At 41.3% G+C, this 19,737-nt stretch overlaps 1 protein-coding gene across 2 annotated transcripts in view; it reads left to right on the top strand.

The window, feature by feature from the left end:
• The window catches only part of AGBL1 (AGBL carboxypeptidase 1), a 266,522-nt gene that overhangs the window by 180,156 nt on the left and 66,629 nt on the right, over positions 1-19,737 (top strand). For both annotated transcript variants that reach the window (XM_088172621.1, XM_088172620.1), the window contains exon 22: positions 1,313-1,473. In XM_088172621.1, coding sequence (XP_088028747.1) covers positions 1,313-1,473 — 161 coding nt within the window. The remainder of the gene's footprint in view (positions 1-1,312; positions 1,474-19,737) is intronic.

Here is a 19,737-nt window from a genome sequence, read left to right as displayed (position 1 = left end):
CAATGTACTTGTATCAGAGAGGGTGTTTTATGCCAGATGATATTTGCATATGGCTGGACCTGCTAGAGAAGAAGTTATGGTGGTGCTGTGCAGACAGTTTCTATTCTCTAGCAAAAATGCACCAAAAAACTCTTCAGGAGAGCTGTGGACATTTATGTGTCAAATCTCTTCTTTCTTCCATCCACTTGTTGTTTTTGGCTCAGAAATAATCTTCCAGCTCTATAGAGGTGCTCAGACCTAAGGATCCCAAAGCATTTTACAAATACAACTTTATACAGGAAAAAAGCAGAGCTCTGTCCCCTGTCATGGATTACTGAACACATTATATCTTATAATATAAATTATAATGTGTTCAGTACCCATGAGATGCTCACTAACAAATATCTAGTGGAGAGTGATGTGCAGGCTGTGCTGATGTGGAACTCACACCATGCTTAAGGCCAGGGCTTATTCTGGACTCCTGAGAGTTGCTAAGGAAACAGCCAGGGAATGGAGCTGGAAGTCTCACAGAAGCTTGGCTGCAGAGATGTTTTCTGTTAAAAAACACACAGGGCTGTTATTGGCAGAGGCAGCAGCTCGTCCAGCCCCTGACAGGTCACTAAGTGCCAAAGATGAGGAGCTCTGCAGTTTTAGTTTCTTTTTGGTACATCTGAGCTTTGTTTGTCTCCTGCCCTCCTCTCAGCAGATGCATGAAAATGCCGTCAGTTACACTGACTTACTCTGCTGCAGGTCCTTGGTGTAAAACTAAACACAGACTACTCACAATCAGCAAGGATCCACAGCTTGGAGAATTCCTCTCTTGAAAGATGAAGTTGATAATCCCTGTTTGTGCCACCATCTTTTAACAGACTGAGAAATTCCTTAGAGGTGTTTGTTGTTTTGCAATTACTTTGCAATTGATTTTCTTAAAAAACAATTCATAACTTGTTAAAGATCTCTTCCTCTCTTTTCTCCCCTTGTCCAGTTCCCTTTTCCATCTTTGCCACTGCCTAATGTTTATAATCACAGGACTTATTTTTTTCCCCATTACTTAGGTAGAATGCTCCTCTACAGAGAAAAAGAAAAACTGGATGATTTGTAAAAGTGGATTTACAGTCAGGTTCTCCTGGGGTCCGAGTCTAATTCTTACAATGACTTCTGAAAATATATTTGAGACTATTTAAACTATTTGCCTCTCTTTCCCCTGCTGTAAAATAGAGGCTATTTTAGGATAGCTTCCACAGACCATATGCTGTTAGTTAATTTACAAATGATACTGTAGGGGAAACTTCCATATGCAGGAATCATGAAACCTTGTGCCTCTCTCCATCAGGGCCTGCAGCTGGGAACACAGGAGCTGGAGGAGATGGGAAGCAAGTTTTGCCTTGGTTTGCTGATTCTGCACCTCAAATCCCTGCCCTGCAGCAAGGAGCTGATGGCTCAGGCAGCTCTCCTGCTGGATCTGGAGGAGGAGATCACAGACCGGGCACAAAGGTCAGTGACTGTCGTGTGCAGAGGGCTCTGCTGTGGGAATTGAGTTGGTGGGGCTTTGTTTTGGGTTTAAATCTGCAGATATGGACTCTTCTTATGGCTGAGATTTGCATCTTGGAGACTGCAGTGTATGGAGAGTAATTGGAATTGAGATGTAATTGACTCCCAGAGAAAGTACTGAAACAGTGGGTCCATGCCCTGCAGCCATCCATGTAGAGAAAAAAGGTAAAAGAAAAGTACTGTTTTCTGTTTTCCAGTGATTTTGCATTTTCCAGTCAAAACTGCTTACTGGAACATGGGGATGGTACTGCCCCAGAAAAATTCATCAGCAGGAAACATTTCCTGCTCACTGTCACATGGGGTTCTGTCCAGCTCAGATCCTCCATGGAGAGGATCTCTTATAGGAAAGGCATTATCTGAGTGCTGCACTGTAGGGAATAAGCATCACAGATTATAAAAAGACATTGATAGCATGATTTAGAAATTGTGGCCCACATACTGCAAGTGTATTCCTATAAATTCTTTTCCTCCCTGCATGGAGTCCTTTAGTCATTTAGAGCATAGATTTATGACTTTTTGATAGACAGAAAGAAGTTTTGATCCCACTGCTTATTTAGGACATTTTTTTTTCAAACTGTAAAATTAATTTACTTGCTTCCTATGTTCAGTGGGGGGTATTTAAGTGAGTTTTCCCCATTATAAATACAAGAGGAATTTGACCTGGAAAAATACCTGAGTATGAGGTTATTCAGCTTGAATTCGTGATGAAGCAGAAATACATAATTTCTCAAGGCTACCATCACTTGTTAGTGCTATGTGCATCACATATGTTTGCAAGAATATTTTTCCAAGACAAGAAGACTTAGTGATGTGACATTATTTGAAGCTCCCCGATGGCTTTGCCATCAAAGAGCTCTCTCAGTTTCATCAATGAACACCAAGTTTTCCAGTTGCAGAAATACCCCTGTAATTTATAGCAGACTTCCAGTCTCTCCCCTGCAGGAACATTACCCAGCATTAGCACCACCTGTTCCTCATGCCAGATTCCATTCTTGTTTTAAATGTTTATGAAGGATAGTTTAAAAAGAATAAAATGTAGAGACATTCCTTTGGATTAGCTGTGCTCAATTATAGTGTGAACATATAAATGAAGCAATTAAGGTGGATGCTAAACACCATCTATGTTGTGGACAGCCATCCAAAAAATCACTGCTATGTCATTAGAGAGAGCTGCTGGAGCCTGGCTAGGTGGATGGTTTTGGGATATAAATCAAACTCTCACTTTTGAACTGCAGCTAGAAGGGCCTTTGCATGAAAATAATGTATGGGAAGAAAAACATCAAACTCTGACTTCTCTCAAACATTGACAAAAAGCCATCTGGTCACAGTAACTCAGTGAGCATTTTCTCTGATCTTTGTTGCCTTCTGTTACTATTTCCTTTAGCTGACTTTATATTAATGGGAATTCATTCTATTTATCCAATACTGTGTGGTAGTTGATCAGTACAGAAGGAAGATCTCTAGTGACAAATATTTTTAAAGAAGTGAACAGAAAATAAAAGTTCTCTTACTTTGAAAAACTCCCATGTGTCCTCAGTAGCTGAAAGCAAAGTCTTCTACCTCAAGTTTGCCCAGCAGCAGTGAGCACCTCTGTGGCACCCTGAAATGAATGTCAATGTTAAAAGGCAATTGATAGGTAGTTGTTGATTTTCACTTCACTGGGTGTTATTGCAGGTTTGTGAAATTTTACTAGCTTGGATGTAATTTGTTACCATTTGCAGACCAGGTAAGCAACTGAATTTATATTCCCACCCAGAGGTGTCACATTGCAGGAGCTGGTTGCAAAAGGCAAGGGAGCTGCAGGGACCAAAGTGTTTGCTAGCATATTCTCTTTAAGAATAAATAATTCATGGAAAATTATTGTGCAGCATATTGATTCTGATTCAGAAAATTGATACTTTCCTCCCATGTTTCTCTGAGCCTAGCCAAAAGAATTCCATGGTTTGGTTTTAGTGGGAATATTGGAACCAATGGAAGAATGCAGAACACAGAGGGCTCACTGATTCAGACAGGAGGGCAACTCTTTCTATATCCCTCTCTCTACTCAGAGATTAAAAAAAAAAAAATTCTTTATCAAAACATTTCTCTGGAGGAAGCTGAGGAGTGCCACTCAGTCTAATATTAATCTGTAAATATTAAGTCTAATCTAGTTCTGTGAGGTAGCATCAAAACCTTGCAGCTTTACTTCTGGTATATCATAACATCAGTGGAAAATATACTCTGCTAGTTCCTAGGACAGACCCACCTTTTCGGGTTTGGGTGAAATGTTTGTAGTTTAAAATTACCTCTGTTTTCCTGTGTGGCTTCCAGAAAAAATGCACAGTATCCTTGCATGCTTTCTATACTTTGACTCAGAAAGTGTGAGTAGGTGTGAATAAAAATACACACATTTCTGTCTAGCTTTGCCAAAGCAAAATCAGATTTGGGGATCCTACAGGTGTAACACAGGAAAAGTTCTGGGTGGTCACTTGGTGAATTTTTTTTCTTAAATGCTTTAAATAGTGAACAGCAGTGTCTTTAGAACAGCTTACAAGCTATCCCTTTTATAACCAGAAGTCTGCAGTGTGCTGGTCCCAGGAAATAATATGCATGCCAGATATTTAAGTGGGAGGCAATAGCTTTTACTGTAGCTAATGGTTTCTGGCAAAGGAAAATGTGTCCCAAAGACTGTCCTGATGATGTGTCTAGAAAAAGATACAAAAATGGGTGAGTCCTTACTTACCAGTATTCACCAATATCAAAAGAAAAGATTAATATTGTTCAGCCTGCATGAAAACACGAGTATTTCTTAGTTGTTACGGTTTTGTTTTGTGGAAGTCAGGCTGAAATTAAGCTGTGAGCAGTGTGATGTATTGCACAGTGCTGATGTTAAGTACATCTATCTCAATCTAATGTGTTTTCTGTATAAGGGTTTCTGAGTGCCCATCTCTGTAATACTCTGGGTGACAGGTCAAGCTGTGGAACAAGAAGTTAATCCAGCACTGGATAAAGCTGACTCCCAGATGAAATGTCTCATTGCAAAGGTACAGAGATCAAAAGCTGTGGAGCCAGAGATCTCTTCTGTTGTGAAATCCCTGCAGTTCATGTCCTGCATTTGTCTCTCTTTGCCCTGGTATCTGGTGTGCGTGGCATTGACTTGGCATCTCAGCATCTCCCTCCGACAGCAAACATTTTCACCTGTCAAGGTTCATAACTGTTTGTGTCCTTTAATTTTCCTCTTCAGGCTCTCTGTGCTCTGGGTGTGCTGCAGCCTTATTCTCTCACCAGTGCTGTGAGGGGGATAAACGAGCAGGCTGGACCCTGCTTCCCTGGAATAAACTATTTGCTGTGCACTTTATAGAGCTCTGTCAGAGCCAGTGGTCAGTAAATTGGAGCTAGGGAATAGCTGTCAGGGCAGTGCTGCTCTGATGGAGGCATCCTGTGAGAATGGGGGATTTCTCACACCAGATCAAGTCCATTGTGCTCAGTGTGCTGTCTCTAATGAGCCAAAGAAAGGTGGAAGAAGCCTTTAGCAGACCTAACTAAAGACAATTTGGTGCACAAGAATTTCTTCCTGTCCCCACCTCACTGTCTATCTTTCCCCTAAACTGTCAGCTGCAAAAGGAATAATTCACAAGCATGAGTGGGGCAACACTTGCAGAGGCAGTGCTACCTCTGAGAGTAAGCAAGAGGGGCTGAACTTCCACCAGTAGGGCTGTGTGGCTATTGGGACAGCAGAGTATTTCCCCTGGACACATGATGTCCCAGGATACCATGAAGTTGGCCTGTCAGCTCTGTGTCACTGTTCCCAACACGTGGCAGCTGTCTCAGGGACATGCCAAAAATGAAGAAGGTACAAGATGCAGCACAGAAGATGCATTACAGCTGCAATGTGTGATGGTGAGGAAGAAAGGTTAAATTGCTCCAGGCATTAGTTGGTCTTTTAATTATCAACCTATGCTTCTGGGACACATCATAATGACTCTCACATTTAGGCACTATCACCCTCATGTTACACAAGCCCTCTGCAGGGATTTAGTTGTTGTGGATTTTATTTTCACTAATGATATTTGGGTTGTTTTTTGCATTGAATAAATAACCTTTTTTCTACCAGCACTGAATAGCTTTGATCTTATGGACCACTCTGCCAAGATCAAAGGCCAAATATGTGGAGAATTTTCTGGACTTTACAACCACTTTCAACAAACAAAGCCATGTGTCAGGTGCTCATACAAGCAATTTATTCTGCTCTTTCTCAAACTTGGCCTCATAAGACAGGATTGCCAAGTCCTGGAAGAATTACTGATGCTTCCAGCATCCCACCATGCCTTACAGTCAATTCTGGCATTCAGAAGCTTTCTGTGGGGAAAGTGAAATGTGGTTTGTACTTTCAACATTGTGTTTTTTGATAATACTTTTCATGCCTCATTTCCTATAAAAATAATTAAGTTTTAAGTCACTGCTGTCCAGGTAGCTTCACATTTGTCATGACCACAAGGAGGATGGGAAGTGACTGTTCACATAAAGCAGTTTTGAGAGAGACAAAGAGCAATCCCCTCCCTCTCCTGTATCCTCCCCTTCTTCCTTGTGGTTGAAACTGATGGCACATTCCTTAATTTTCCTTTTTTCCCTGGCCTCCAGGTTGTGCTAGGAAACGTTTTGCATACGCTGCAGCAATTGCAGCCATTTGTTCACGAGACATCTCCGGTGTTGAGACAGACTTTTGTGAAGTCATTTTCTGCTGACTCAGACATTATTTATCTCCTGTGTTTCTTCATCATTTCTTACCTTTCTTGAGCAGAGCCAAATCTCTTTCCACCCCAGATGGTAAATATGTCTAGCTCTGCTATTAATCAAAACCAGAAGACTTAATCATTGTTCTGTTTCTTTGTCCAGTTGTAATCTCTTCATCTTCCATACAGTGAGCAGAGTTAGATCAGTCAGTGTATGGATGGCAAAGCCAGGAATTGACAAGAGGGATTTGCAGATCACTTGGAAATGTGTGTGCTGTTCTTCTATACCACATTGATGCACCATCATGATCCTGGATAGTATTGAACTGTTGAATCTCCCATCTTTTCACTATAATGCACCTTCCCCTGATTATAGCTGTGCAAGCAATTTCACTCATCTTTTAAACTGTGTGGCCAAAAAGTGATTCAGATCAAATGAAAGTGATTTTGTTGAAATGAAACAAACAAAAAAAGGGAAAGTTCAAACAACAAAAGATGCAGCTGGAGCAAAGCATGCTCACTTAATTTGGTGCATCCTTAGTGCATCTGTGAATAGCAGAAATGTGATGTTATGCAGTGATGGAAAATGGTTCCCCTGCCTGGTGGGATGGGTCTTCCTGTTCTTACAGGTGAATGTGGGTGTCAGTGTTATATTAGTGAATGTGGGTGTCAGTGTTATATTTTTTTGATTATACATACTGAAACAAGGGTTTAGGTGCGAGACAGGACTTCACCCTGCACAGCACTGCATCCCCTCCCAGCTCAGGTGTAGCACCAGTCACAGTGTCCAGTCCTGAGGCAGACTGGACAGCTGGACTCTGGGGAGCCCTCTGACATATGGCTGAAGATGGAAGGGCTCTTTCATCACTTAGAGAATCTAACCACAGCAGGAGTTATTTGACCAGACTCGATTCAGGCTTTTATTTGACTGGAGTGCCATTTTTCCTGTAAGTAAAGATTTGGTGCATTTTTAACCTTGATCATCTGTAGACATTAAATACCTTATGGCAGCTTTCAGAAGAAGAGGGTGTTTATTGATTTTATTTTTTCGCTTAGTCACAAATTTTATTGCTGGTAAAGGAATTTGAAATTTCTACTGTTATGTGAGCATCTCTGGATGAGGTATTTCTGTAGTTGGATGCTAGAGAGAAAAGTGCTGTGGGAATGCATTTACCTAAGTAAGCCAAACTACTTTGTCACTTTGGTGCAGAACACGGGGCAAAAGGGGTTTCTATAATGCATTTCATAAAACACTTGTGAGAGCACGGTCTAACATTAATTCAGTATGACAGGTGTGAGAGTGGTTGAAGCTGGGCTTTGGCTTCAGAGCAGTCTCATGTTGCTGTAACCATTTAGGATCAGTTCAGGAAATGCTTTAACTCCTGACTGTTTTATAACACTCTCCAGCAATTTTTCACATTGATGTTGCAAAAGAGTGGTACCTCCTTGCACCCCCAGGGTCTGACCTAAAGAATTGCTGCCTCTGCTATTGAGAAGAAAAAAACCTCAGATTTCAATTTTGGATCTATTACAGATTTTAGATTTTATTGTTTTTATATGCCTTGATAATCTTGTTTTCAAAATAAAAATGTGAACCTTCTTCTGTCCACCCTTCATCCTTCTTATCCTGCTCTCTTCTGTGCCTCTCCTTTGTTATTGTGAGAATACAAGCCCAGAGAATTCTTTGGAGGCTCAGCCAAGCAATGCAGCCTATAATGAATATATTTGGTATTCAGAAGGCTTTCATGTAGCTGTTCACAGGTAAGCCGCTGGAATTCAGCAACTTTTCATTAACACTTTCTAGAGCTGTCCCTATTTTCCTCCTATTGATTTTTATTATTATTATTATTCTGAAATGACTTGCAAGCTGCTCAGCTTCTGTTGACTGTTATCAAATGCCAGTTCCAGTTATGCCAGCCTGGGTATAAGTATTCATGCTCATTTCAGAGGTAATTAATTTATCCTTTTCTAGCTATTAATAGCAATTTAAATAGATGCAGAAAGGAAGGAGAGGAAAAGAGCAAATGGGAAGAGAAAGAGATCATAGAAGGAACTTCAAACATGCATAGAAGCACTGCTTGCTATTGTATCTGTCTGAGGTTATTCAAATTACCATACTCACACAGATCTGACTGGACTACAGATAATGAACTTGTATGTACCCAGCAGAACAAATGGGCTCTGCAGTGCCCTTTCTGTGAGGCATATTGCTATGGTGCTGTCTGGCATTAGACACTTTGGTATTGATTAGCAGCATCTGTATTTCTGTGCTGCAGTCTTTCTCCCTTAAGATCTAACTCGAAATATGAAAAGCACTGGGGCCCGTCACATGCTGAGATAGAAAAATAAACCAGAGGCTATCAGGGGTTCAGAAGTTCCCATTTATGGAATGTTTTCCAAAGTAATGCATTGTGAGGGGTGCACTCTTTTCTCTGAGGTGGCCTTTATACAGACCAGGACACTGCTGACATCAGAATAGAATAGATGTTTTTTGTTTGTTTTTTTTTCTAAGAGGATGCAAAGGGTAATGGGAGAATCAGTCTATTTAGACTATTGATCATTTTGAATGCAGACAGAGGTGGGATTTCAGATTGAACATGTCACAGGTCTAGTGCTGAAGAGGCATGTTCAGAGCACTATATATAGCATTATATACACTATATCTATACTGCAGCAGCAGCTGAACACCAGTTGCATTAGATTTAGGGCTCTGGCACAAGATCAGGAGGAGAAAACTTTGTCAGTGCAGCTCTGCTGGTGATCCCTGTCCTTTGTTTTCAGGTGTTTGACATTATTCAGAGGATACAGATGCACAAGGCATAACTGTAGTGGGAGTCCTTGTGTCTTCGTGTGGGGGGAACCATAGATAAACACTAAGGCTGTGTCAAAGATCTTGGTTATTTAGTGTTTCCTTGTGGAACTTTTCCAAATGCTGTTCCCAGAGTCCCAGAATAACTTGAGACTTGTGAAAACCAGAGAACAGTCAGATTTTCCATACCAGTTCATGCTATAGTAGCTTCTTTCAGGCAGGCAAAGCAATGGAAGGAATGAGTGGGATGGCAATTAGATGAAATGCACTTCCAGCCCTTCAGAAGTAAGCATGTTTTCTGGGAAGTTGTGTATTTTTCTCCTCTTCATTGCAATTGTCACTTCAGTTGACCTTTACTTAATCTGTCCACAGCTCCCCCCAGAGCTTTTCGAGGAACACAGTCATATAGGTGAAAATTAGACTGGCTGAGGATCAAAACACACTTTTCTATCCCATGTGTTGGAGAGTTAATCATGTGGCATAGAACACAGGAACAAGAGACTTAGATCTGGATTATCTGGATCAAAGGCTTCACCATGTGGTGTTCTCACCCCTTGAATCCAGCACAGTGGCTCAGACGTCCAAGTATCACAGAACTTAGAGGCAAACCAGAATGAATGCCAGTGGTCTGTGAGCTTCTGTAGAGCAGAATGTCTCCCTATCCACCAGCAGCATCAGAAGCTCCAGTCCTGCAGAGCAGGATGTGGTGCTGAGAGTAGCAGTGCATATATTGCCACTGTCTGAAGTAATTTTTCCTGTCATGGGTGAAATACAGGGCTAGAAGGAGCTGAATCCCCTGTAAAACCACCAGTGGGATCCAGCTTTTCACCAGAAGTTTGTACCTGTATAAATTATTCAGACAATAAGAGCTAAGGAGTCCCAAATGGGTTTGATTTAACAACGCTCATAGTTTCATTGTGTCCCCATTGCTGCCTCCTTTCTCTGCGAAGAGAAAATAAGAGCAGAGATTTCTGCTTTCGAGGTAAATGCAGCGTTGCAAGTCCTTTTGGTCTGGTGCCCAGCCTGCAAATGAGAGTGTGACCATGTCTGCTCTGCTGTGGTGAGTGTACAGCTGCTATCTAGGAGCATATCAAAAACTTAGCAAGACAAATAAGAGACTAAACAGTTAAGGAGATAGGGAAGGCAGAGAAATTCATAATTAAAACTGTCAAGTTGCAGTAAAAGAAGCACAGAGCCTGGAAGGAAAGCGGGTGGGTGAGCAAAGTGTCATAGTTGCAGGTGAAAGTTGGCACTTGAAGAGCATTTTAAAGCACTCCAAAGCCACCTCCACTGACATCTCAGCTGCATTGTATATTCTGTCAGAGGCTCTGGCTGTTCAGTGTATTGTGGCTGTGACTCACACACAGACCCTGCCTCTTGCTGCCTCACCAGATACTGTACAGAGAGACAGGCAGAGGTATTGTGTGAGACAGGAAATAAATACATGCAGGTTGTTGTTCCAGGCCCCAGCACACCAGTGCACCAGAGTGGATGAGTGCTTGTGCACAGGGGTAGAAATGTGAAAGCAAATCCCTCTAGCCCCTGATAATTCATTGTATTCTCTCAGAAACCATATGGATTAATTAGGATGTGTATGTTTAACGTGATATTGGTAAAAAGAACTTATGAGAATTAGACTGGAGTAGAAGGATGTGAGGGGGAAGATGCACATGAAATTAATACTTAGCTTTTTTTTTTTTTTTTTGCCTGCAGAGCAAAAATGTACCAAGCTTAACATCTCAGACCCTATTCTTTGAATGTAGGGAAAGTTCCCTTTCAAGTACAGCAATTCTCTTCCAGTTCTGGAATCTTCTCCACAAGTCCAGGACAGAGCACTGCCACTTTCTTATTGATGTCCCAGTGCAGTGTGAGAGGTGTGTGATTCCAGGCTGGAACATTGCAGATGGATCTGTGATGTGCTGGAAGGGCTCAGTGTGCACATGGGGATGGGGATAATGGGCAAGGAAGCCAAGATTCATCAGCAGAACTCCATGGAAAACTGTGACTGCAAGAATTGGATTGGGATACAGTGACTGAAACAAATGGAAAACCACACCTGTTTCTTGTGAGCTTTCCTTTCTCAAGGAAAGATTGTCACTTCCTTCTGTTCTTGAGTCTCTGGGAAGATGCTGAGGGTGCAGGCTGCTGCTGCCAGGACCATGAATGCTGAAGGAAGGGCAAGGGCTGCTGTCAAAGCAGCAGGGAGAGACAGACTCAGAAGTGTAAAAGGAAAGAAAAAATACTCCCTTTGTCTCTTTTTGGGGGTATTTTCTCCGTTTCCTCCTCCTGGGCCATCACACATTCGTATTTCTATTTGTTCCTGTTAAAACTTGTTTTTAACTGGAGGAAATTTTAAGTTTCTGGAAGGTCAGATTTCATATTCAAAGTAACAGTAGCATGCTTTCTGGTTAGACTTTCAAATATACCCCTAACCATTCAAAAATACTTAATCGTCAGCTTTATCTATGGCCCATTATTCACCATTTAATCTATAATGGCTTCCTTTTAAGCGTTAACAGTTACTTATTACCTTAAATCCCTATTTAAACATGAATTTGAGGATTTGGACTTGTAAGGGAGAATAAGCAATAAAAGCAGCTGAATGCCAGAACAAGATTCTGCTATCAGGCCAGCATGATCAGAAATTAGGAATAAGGAGAAGAATAGAAAGCATCTGTTCTCTGTTTCTCTTTCTAATCTGTTTGTTCTGTCTAGTCTACCCAACATGTTTTTACATCACACTCTGTACTTGAGAATTTTTTTCTGACTATGCCATTTTATAGCACCCTCCAAAGAGCACCAGCATCTCATTAAAAGATAAAAGTCCCATGCAATTCAAAGAGAAAGCAAATACCCATTCCAAGTAATAAAGCTGTGCCTCATCTTCCATTGAACTGCAGGGGGCAGCCAAGAATTTGGGTAAAGTGTTGCTACCCGGATTTATCTTGTCAGGCTTTTCCTGGAATTAATACTTATTTTTTGTTCTAGTACAGAGCTTGTGTTTTCATCTATGAAAAAGTGAATCATAAGAGAGGATGCACTGTAGTACTTTAATACAGTCAAGTGTCCTTCCTGACAGTGCTCAGCATTGGAGATTTCAAAGAGGGGTGCAACCACTTGCCGTAGTGGACAAGTGCAGAATGCCCCTATTCCATGGGGGAATGATTTTCTATCTTCAGACAGTGATTTATTTATACCTGGGAACACCAGAATTTTTAACATTTCTGAATAATTATAATAACAATAATTCTATCTAATGAAATTTTCCAGTGCTCTCATTTTCTGTATAAATTACTAATGCTTTTTGAATCTTGCTTTGCTCCTCACTGCACCCTGCTATCTTGTGAGTTTTATAGATTAGCTGCATGTTGTGAGGAAAGAAAATATTTCCTTTCATCCACTGCTCTTTCACCTTTGCAAATGCCCCTTTGTCCTCCACTGTAACAGAATAATTGGGAGTGCCTAAACTGCCAGGCATTTTGTAAACAACTGTGATCTCCCTTCTCATGCATCTAGTCATGAAATAAGATAATTTTTTTTTTAACTCTTATGCCTCTAACTACTTTTATCACCGACTTTGGACTCTGCTTATTTTTGTGGTATATTTAAGATACCTAGAGAATGGGTTTTCTAGGGAAAGTGTAGCATTTTTTAAAGTAACAGTTTTGTAGTATTTTTAGTGTTGTCTGTGGCCTTGCCATTGAGGTTTATTATTTTCAAGAAGGATGGTGTTTTCCTGGATTAATCAGCTCCATCCTCACTTGGTTTGATGAACTGTATTGGAGAAAGCCTTTTATCTTTAAGTAGTTTTTTTGGAGGATTACTGGTCACAAATGAGGTTAGTGAAGGACACCAGTCTCTCATGTGCATGCCCATAAAAAGTGATGCCTTTTTTTAGACCTTTTAGATTTCAGTGTTAATGTGTCTGGCCTGAAGACAGTGCTTATTCTTACCTAAATATCCCAAAAAGGACTGAGCAGAAAATTAGGAAGCAAGTGGATGAGGATGTGATGCTGGTAGTTTGTGAGAGGTACAGAACGGATAGAAAAAGATGGACAGTCCCTGCCAGAGGTGGATTTGGAAGGGTAAGGGCAGGACAAGACTTAAGCCCTTTCCCTGCCTTCCTCTCTGCTCATGGGAGTGATTCTCAATATTACAGAACCTAATTTCAGGAGCTCAGGATTAAAAAAAAGGTTGAGTGGAAATATAAATAATGGATTAGGCTGAAAAATTGGTTTAGGCACTTTGACAATGTCTCTGAGGTGTCTTTGCCCCTTTCAAGGAGAAACAGATTGGAGACATGAGATGCAGAAACATGGCTTTTGTTCACTTTTCTCACTCACGTTCTAAAATCATATCCAAACTCTTATTGTGCAAATGTGCTGCTCATGATCAAAGACTTATCTCAGAGCAGAGAAAGTCCCTGGAGAGCAAGGCCTGAAGGCTAAGTCTGCAGTGCAGCTGGCTGTATCCCAGTCTTTTTGGGAAATCTAGTCATGCATGACCCAGCATCGACTGATGCAGTGAAGTGGGGAGCAGTGCACCCCATGTCCTTCCCTGGCTTTTCATCCTTGCTCCCTTTGCCAGCCCAGCTCTCTCTGGAGGCCATGGTCCATCAGGAGTTTGGCCTCACCAGTGTCAGGTTGTCTGTAAGGCTCTTCTTTAACACAGCATCTATTAATTTCCTGAATTTTCTCAGGAATTGAATGCTCTGGCATAGAGGCTGGAATTTATCTGAGAAGGGATAATGATAAGTTGAGCTCTTTGCCCTTTTCAGTGTATTTTTCCTCATGCCTCCTTTCTGGCATTTCCATCCACTCACAGAGTGACACTAATAGCAATATTGGGAAAGAAGCAACAGAAAGATGTTCAGTGAAACTTCAGAGCTGATGCCCTGCAGGTATGACAGGAACAGCCATGAAAGCAGCATACCTGTTTGCATAGAGATCTCTCCTGCCTTGTGATGCCTTCCTGCCTTTACTGCCTCCCTTGTGGGACATTGGATTTGTGTGCCAAGAAGGAGGCTGCTGTTAACACAGCTCAAACACCTTGCAGAGAGCAGTGCCCTTGATCTGTCATTAAAAACGTCCTTGACACACGGTGGCATCAGGAGGAAGGCTTGTGATGCTAATTGCTGGCAGCACTGTTCTACCATGGATGTTACACAGAAAGCCCTAGTACATTTTGTTTTCATTTTGAGATAGAAAGGCTGGCTTGGTTTTGCTACTTTTTATTTTTATTTTTTTTTGGAAGAGTTTCCCCAAGGGGCATGTGCCAGCTGTGAAGGTAGGGCTGGGATCCCAGGAAGGTGACCTTTCCATCCTGTAGTTTCTGGTGGGCTTTTTTATTATTTTGTTTTGGATTTTTTGTTGTTTACTTTGGGGGGTTTTGTCACTGAATGATGTTCCTGTGCACTCTGCAGCCTTGCAGGACTGTCCTCTCAGCTAGATATGTGGGTAGTGTAATCAGGCAGGGTTTTCAACTACTTCACAACCTTTACACCTTCAGAGTGTCCAGCCTACCTTTATCTTCTCTATGGTAGTGTCAAAAGCTGGAGAATTTCCCTTGTTTGCACCTTGCTTTTCTAGAACTTACCTATGCTCTGTAACAATTGAGAAAATTAAGACACAGGGACATATGCCCTTGTTTGGGTCGACAGTGGAAATTAATAAGACAGGAAATTTGTTTCTACTCTGCAGTCAGTAAAGGAAATTCACTGGAACTAAATTAATCATGAAACAGGCACAAAGAAGAGAACAGATTATCAGGGGATTAACTCATTAATTAAGTTCACACCAAAATTCAGAAAAGGGTATTCTTCAAGATAACAACTGAGTTCAAAGTTCAGCACGAGTTGGTCTTGGGGTACACACGATTTTATATCAGAACTCTGCCAAGGTTTTATTTTAGCCTAGCATTTGGCTGATTATAATGGTATATCAGAAAAGCTGCAGGAAGGCATTCAGCAGCTGGCATCATCTAACCACAAAGTGTGAGGACAGAAGCCATTATCAACCCGCTCACATCACTAAACTCGGGTTCCTGGTGTTAACAGCAGTGTGGGAGCCCTCTCTGTTATGGCACCTTGCTAAATTTAGAGCTTGATTGCAAATCCTCCAGTGAATAGCAGCTGCTTGCTGGTGAGGTTTTTTTTTCAGCATGAGGGTGAGCAGAAGCCACATGCAGATTTAAGTGAGGTGAAGTGCTAAAACACCATCCTCCATGTGGCACTTCTCAGGACCCCCAGCCTGCCTGCTTTGTTCCAGTTCTCAGAGGCAGGGTGGGATGGAGGTAAATTCCTGCGTGGTTCCGAGCAGATGGGGTTTGGCTGGAGTCTCCTCGCTGTTCTAATGGGAAGCTTCTCTCCATGAATCTTTCTGAGGCTGCAGCTTGAATTCAGGGTTAATTTAGGACCCACACAGCCCTGTTCTTGTTAAATCAAGATTTATGCTGCCGGTGTTGCTCGCTGCACTTTAGCACGAGCCTGCTTGCTGTGCAGGTGGAATGTCTCCTTTGGTGTTGCCAAGTACGGATACCCCGGTGAAGAGAGTGCAGGAGAAAGGAAAAGAACTCTGCTGTTACTCTCTGTTCTGTGCTGCAGAATCCTGCCAGGTCCCTTCACAGCCTGCCTGGCGAGACCTGCTGCTGCCAGATGGCACAAGGTCCCTGTCCCTGGGCTGGAGCAGAGGCCACACTGCTGCAGCAGAGCTGGCATTACTGTGTTGAGATCGGTTTCTGTAGCACGTTCTTAATGAACTAACAAACCAGAGCTAAACACTGGTTGGAATGAGAGTGAATCCATGTGAGAAAGGCCCCCCGCTTCCTCACTTACCCTTCCCTGTCTCCTGCTTTCGCCGAGTCCCAGCAGGAGCGCAATCAAACCGCGCTCGGGAACATCTGAGCTGCCTATTTGCCACTTAGGACTTCCTGGGTAGTGAAGTTTCTGCTTTGTTTATTTAGAGCTAAGTGTTCTGCTGGGTCTCTTCTCACCTTCTGTAAATAACAACTGTCCTCAAAATTCTTCAGGCTGATTACTGGGACTGACAATCTGTGTGTTTTGAGCTGCTGAGCCGTATTAATCTGTAATATACTCTGGTCTGTGAATGGGGAAACTAATGCATTGAGAATTTCACAAGAGGTAAAAGCCAAAGGACTTAGTCTTCCTGGACACGTGAAGTACTTTGGTTGTGATGTGAATAAATCTCCCAGCAGCAGCAGCAGTGCATAAACTGTTAGAGGAGTTTGCCTTTAAAATCAACATGATAGAGATTTTAAAGCACCAAAACTAATTCAGTTTTAGAAAAGATGAGACACCGGGTTGTGGTTTTTTTGCCTACCTGTAGCTTGTCATGGTAAAGTTTATTCCACTTAATACAGGAAGTGGTGGCAGAGGGGCAAACACATATACACAAAGAAAAATGACACCCAAGTCCTTCAGGCCCACCAAATGGATTCACCAATTTTATTAACCATCTAAAAGTTTTGTATCTGGCAGTGCCAGTTTTCAAGCACTTTCTTTACAGTCACTGAGAGCAATTCATCCCATCTGTCTTACACACTTTTCATAAGTTCCACTAGTAGCAGGGTAACTAACTGGAGAATGCTGTCTCACCAGTGAGAGAGTGAAAAAATAAAAAGAGAAGGCATAGTCTAAGGCTGAAATCTTCTCTTTCTGTTTTTAAGTCTAAACTTCTTCATATCAGAGTGTGAAAGCTGGAAATGCATCTTCTCAGACCCAATCAGAAAATACATTCTAGCAGCCCTTGCTAAAGTGCAGATGGGAAAAATAAATCTGAGGTCCATGGATTATACAATTATACAGAATTCAATCCAGAGTTTATACTGTGATAATTCAGTCCTGTGTAATCCACACCAGGCTGATAAAATATCAGCTTGTCCTGTGTATGTGATACAAGGCAGTTGAAGACTTCTCTGTGCTTTGGAACAGGACAGTTAAGAATGCAGAGTACACATTCAGGGAGCAAAATATTTCTTCTTTGTGCTTTTAATACAGCAAAATGCTTTGCTGCTTCTTTAGTTTCCTTCTTTCAGTCACAACAAAGGAATGTTGGAAGTGGCTCCAGAGAAACAAAGCCTAGAAAAGAAAAGGGATTTAGAGAGAAGAGATTAGATGAAATTTGTAAGAAAAAGAATTCCCAGTGCCATGTTCCCAGCTCAGTCTTCTGAAGGGAAGCCCTTTGCTCCTGATCCCTTATGATTCACTTGGCAGCTCTGCCTGGAGTGGCCTCTCTCCTTCATCTCTGCTGCTGTAAACTAATACCCAGCGATAACAGCCCTGCCAGGCTTGGTTGCTGCTGGTGTATTGTACAAAGATTTCATTAATTTATTTGTGCCCAGCAGCTCATCAGTGAAAGTTCCTTCTAATTCCCTTCCTTCTGATCTGCTATGGACTTCTGAGGAGCAGGAATGAGTTTGCAAGAGAGGAGTGACCTGTGATGCTCTCTTGGTGTAGCTTGAGCAAGTTTTATTCAAGCTTCCCTTCAACACAGCACAGTTTAATCAGGGCATGCTGATACAGAGTTGTACCTCCTCATCTTCCTGTCTTTTGACCTTACAGTGATTGGCTTTTAATACTGTTGTCTCCAGTAGAGGCTGATTCTCCTGGTTTGGGAGCCATGTGCAGCCTTTTCCCTGCCTCCCCTTTCTGATATGTAACAATTCCTGCTCTGGCTGGTGGAAAAGGATGGCAGTCACCCTGCAGTGCTCTGGCCTGAACTCTTACAGCCCTGCTGCTCCTTCACCTCTGCTCTGACAGTTGGTATGGAAATTATTCCTCCTGTATTATCATTGTGGGGAATGAACTGTAAACTTCATTTGTGTTTGCATAAAATTGGAGGAGTTCAGGGCTGGCAGGGATCTCCACAGGTCATCAGCTTCCTGCAGAGAGGATCAACTTTACCTGTACCACTCTTGCTATGTTAATCTAATCTTTTCTAGGAGAGCTTTAATAATGGAATTACTAGACTTTTTCAAATAATCTATTTTAACCCCCACCACCCTTATATTTTTCAGGCATCTAGCTTGAGCCCTGTCTTGCTACAGGAAGTCCTGGAAAGTAATTTTTTTACCTATCCAGCCTGGACATAGAGAATTAATTATTTCAGTGTGTCTTCTGTACTGTTTTCACTTGAATCAAGTCTTCCCTGAATTGCTTTGACCAAGCTGGAAACAGATCTTAATAGTGCTGGATCAAGAAAGTACAGGTTAATTTATATGTCAGCCTAAATTCTTTATACCCACACAGTATTGTATTTGCATTTTGGTAAAAGAAAGGAATGGGTGGCTCATGTTCAGCTTGTAGTTTTCAATAAGGCAAATCAGTATTTTTCCCAGTAGAAATACTACCTTGTCATTGCTCCTCATTTTCTGTGCTTGTACCATTGATTATTCCTATCTAATTGAAGTAACTTGTACTTGACCCTATCTAATTGCAACTTTTTTTTTCAGGTTACAGCTCTAGTTTATCAAAATTATTTTGAATTTTAATGCAATTTTTGTCTTAGTTTGGTTTCATCTGCAAATTGAATTAACATACTTTGCATTTTGTCTAAATCTTTAATAAAAATATTGAATTGCACCAAATCCATGTCCAAGTCCTGCAGAAACTCATTCAACATATTTGTTCTGACAACGAAATGCTGAGAACTGCCCTGAGTACAATTTTCTAAACCGTTTATATAATTACTCTGCTGTGGTTCACCTAGACTCTGCTGCTTTTTTGCTGCAAGAACTTGAAATTATTTCAAAAAACTTTACTGTGAGACACCTTGTCCATGGGGTATTCCCCTGGTACCTTCTCAGAGAAGCAAATTAGAACAGGCCATCATAATTTGTTCTTGACAAAGCTGTGTTGACTGATTCCCACTTCTTTTCTCCTAAGTGCTTCCAAATTGTTTCTTTGCTCTGAGGAACTGGAGTTAACCTGACAGATCTATCGTTTTCTGTCTTCTCCTTTTTCCTGTCCTCAAAAGAAAGTTACTCTATTGTGTCAGTTATCTGGTTCATCACCAGTCCTTCCTAAGTTAAAAAACCCAATAATTAACAGCTTTGAGTTTGATTGAGTCAGTTCCTGAGAGCTGCAGAAGGAATACAGTAGATTCAGATCATTCGGAAAATCTGAGCAATTTAACTTCTCTAACCAATCTCTTTTGTCTTCTGGGCCGCCTTTGTTAGTTCTTAAGAATGTTAATTTATCACAGCTGACCTTTCATGAAAACTGATGCAAAAATCACTCTTCTCAGCCTTATTGTCAATAAATTTTCCTTCTATGAAAAATAGACTAACAAATTATGCTGGATTTTACTAGTAATAAACTTAAAGAATTACATTCTTTGCTGTGTGGTATTTTTGCCAGTCTCACCTCCATGCTTTTCTTAGCTGTACATTTGCACTCATTAGGCTATTCTATTTTTTTTTAACTTCCTTTTTACTTTTGCCATATATTTGAAGTCAGTTAAGACCTTTTGGTATGACCAAGCTGGTCTGGCTACCTCTTTTTGTAATGAAATAGCTAAACTTTGTCATTTTTATTTTTGAATGTACAGGATTTTTTTATAGTCTCTTATAGAAAGAAAAGATCCTCCCCCATGCATCCACCCACCTTGGCTGTGGAAGATTTACATAAAACCCTGACTGCTTGATCTTACTCTTTCACTAAGCTTTGGT

Source organism: Sturnus vulgaris, chromosome 13 (assembly GCF_052056855.1).
Source record: "Sturnus vulgaris isolate bStuVul1 chromosome 13, bStuVul1.hap1, whole genome shotgun sequence".
In the NCBI taxonomy this organism is placed as follows: domain Eukaryota; kingdom Metazoa; phylum Chordata; class Aves; order Passeriformes; family Sturnidae; genus Sturnus; species Sturnus vulgaris.
Note: the sequence above shows the minus strand (reverse complement) of the source record. Positions and strands in the feature narration are given on the sequence as shown.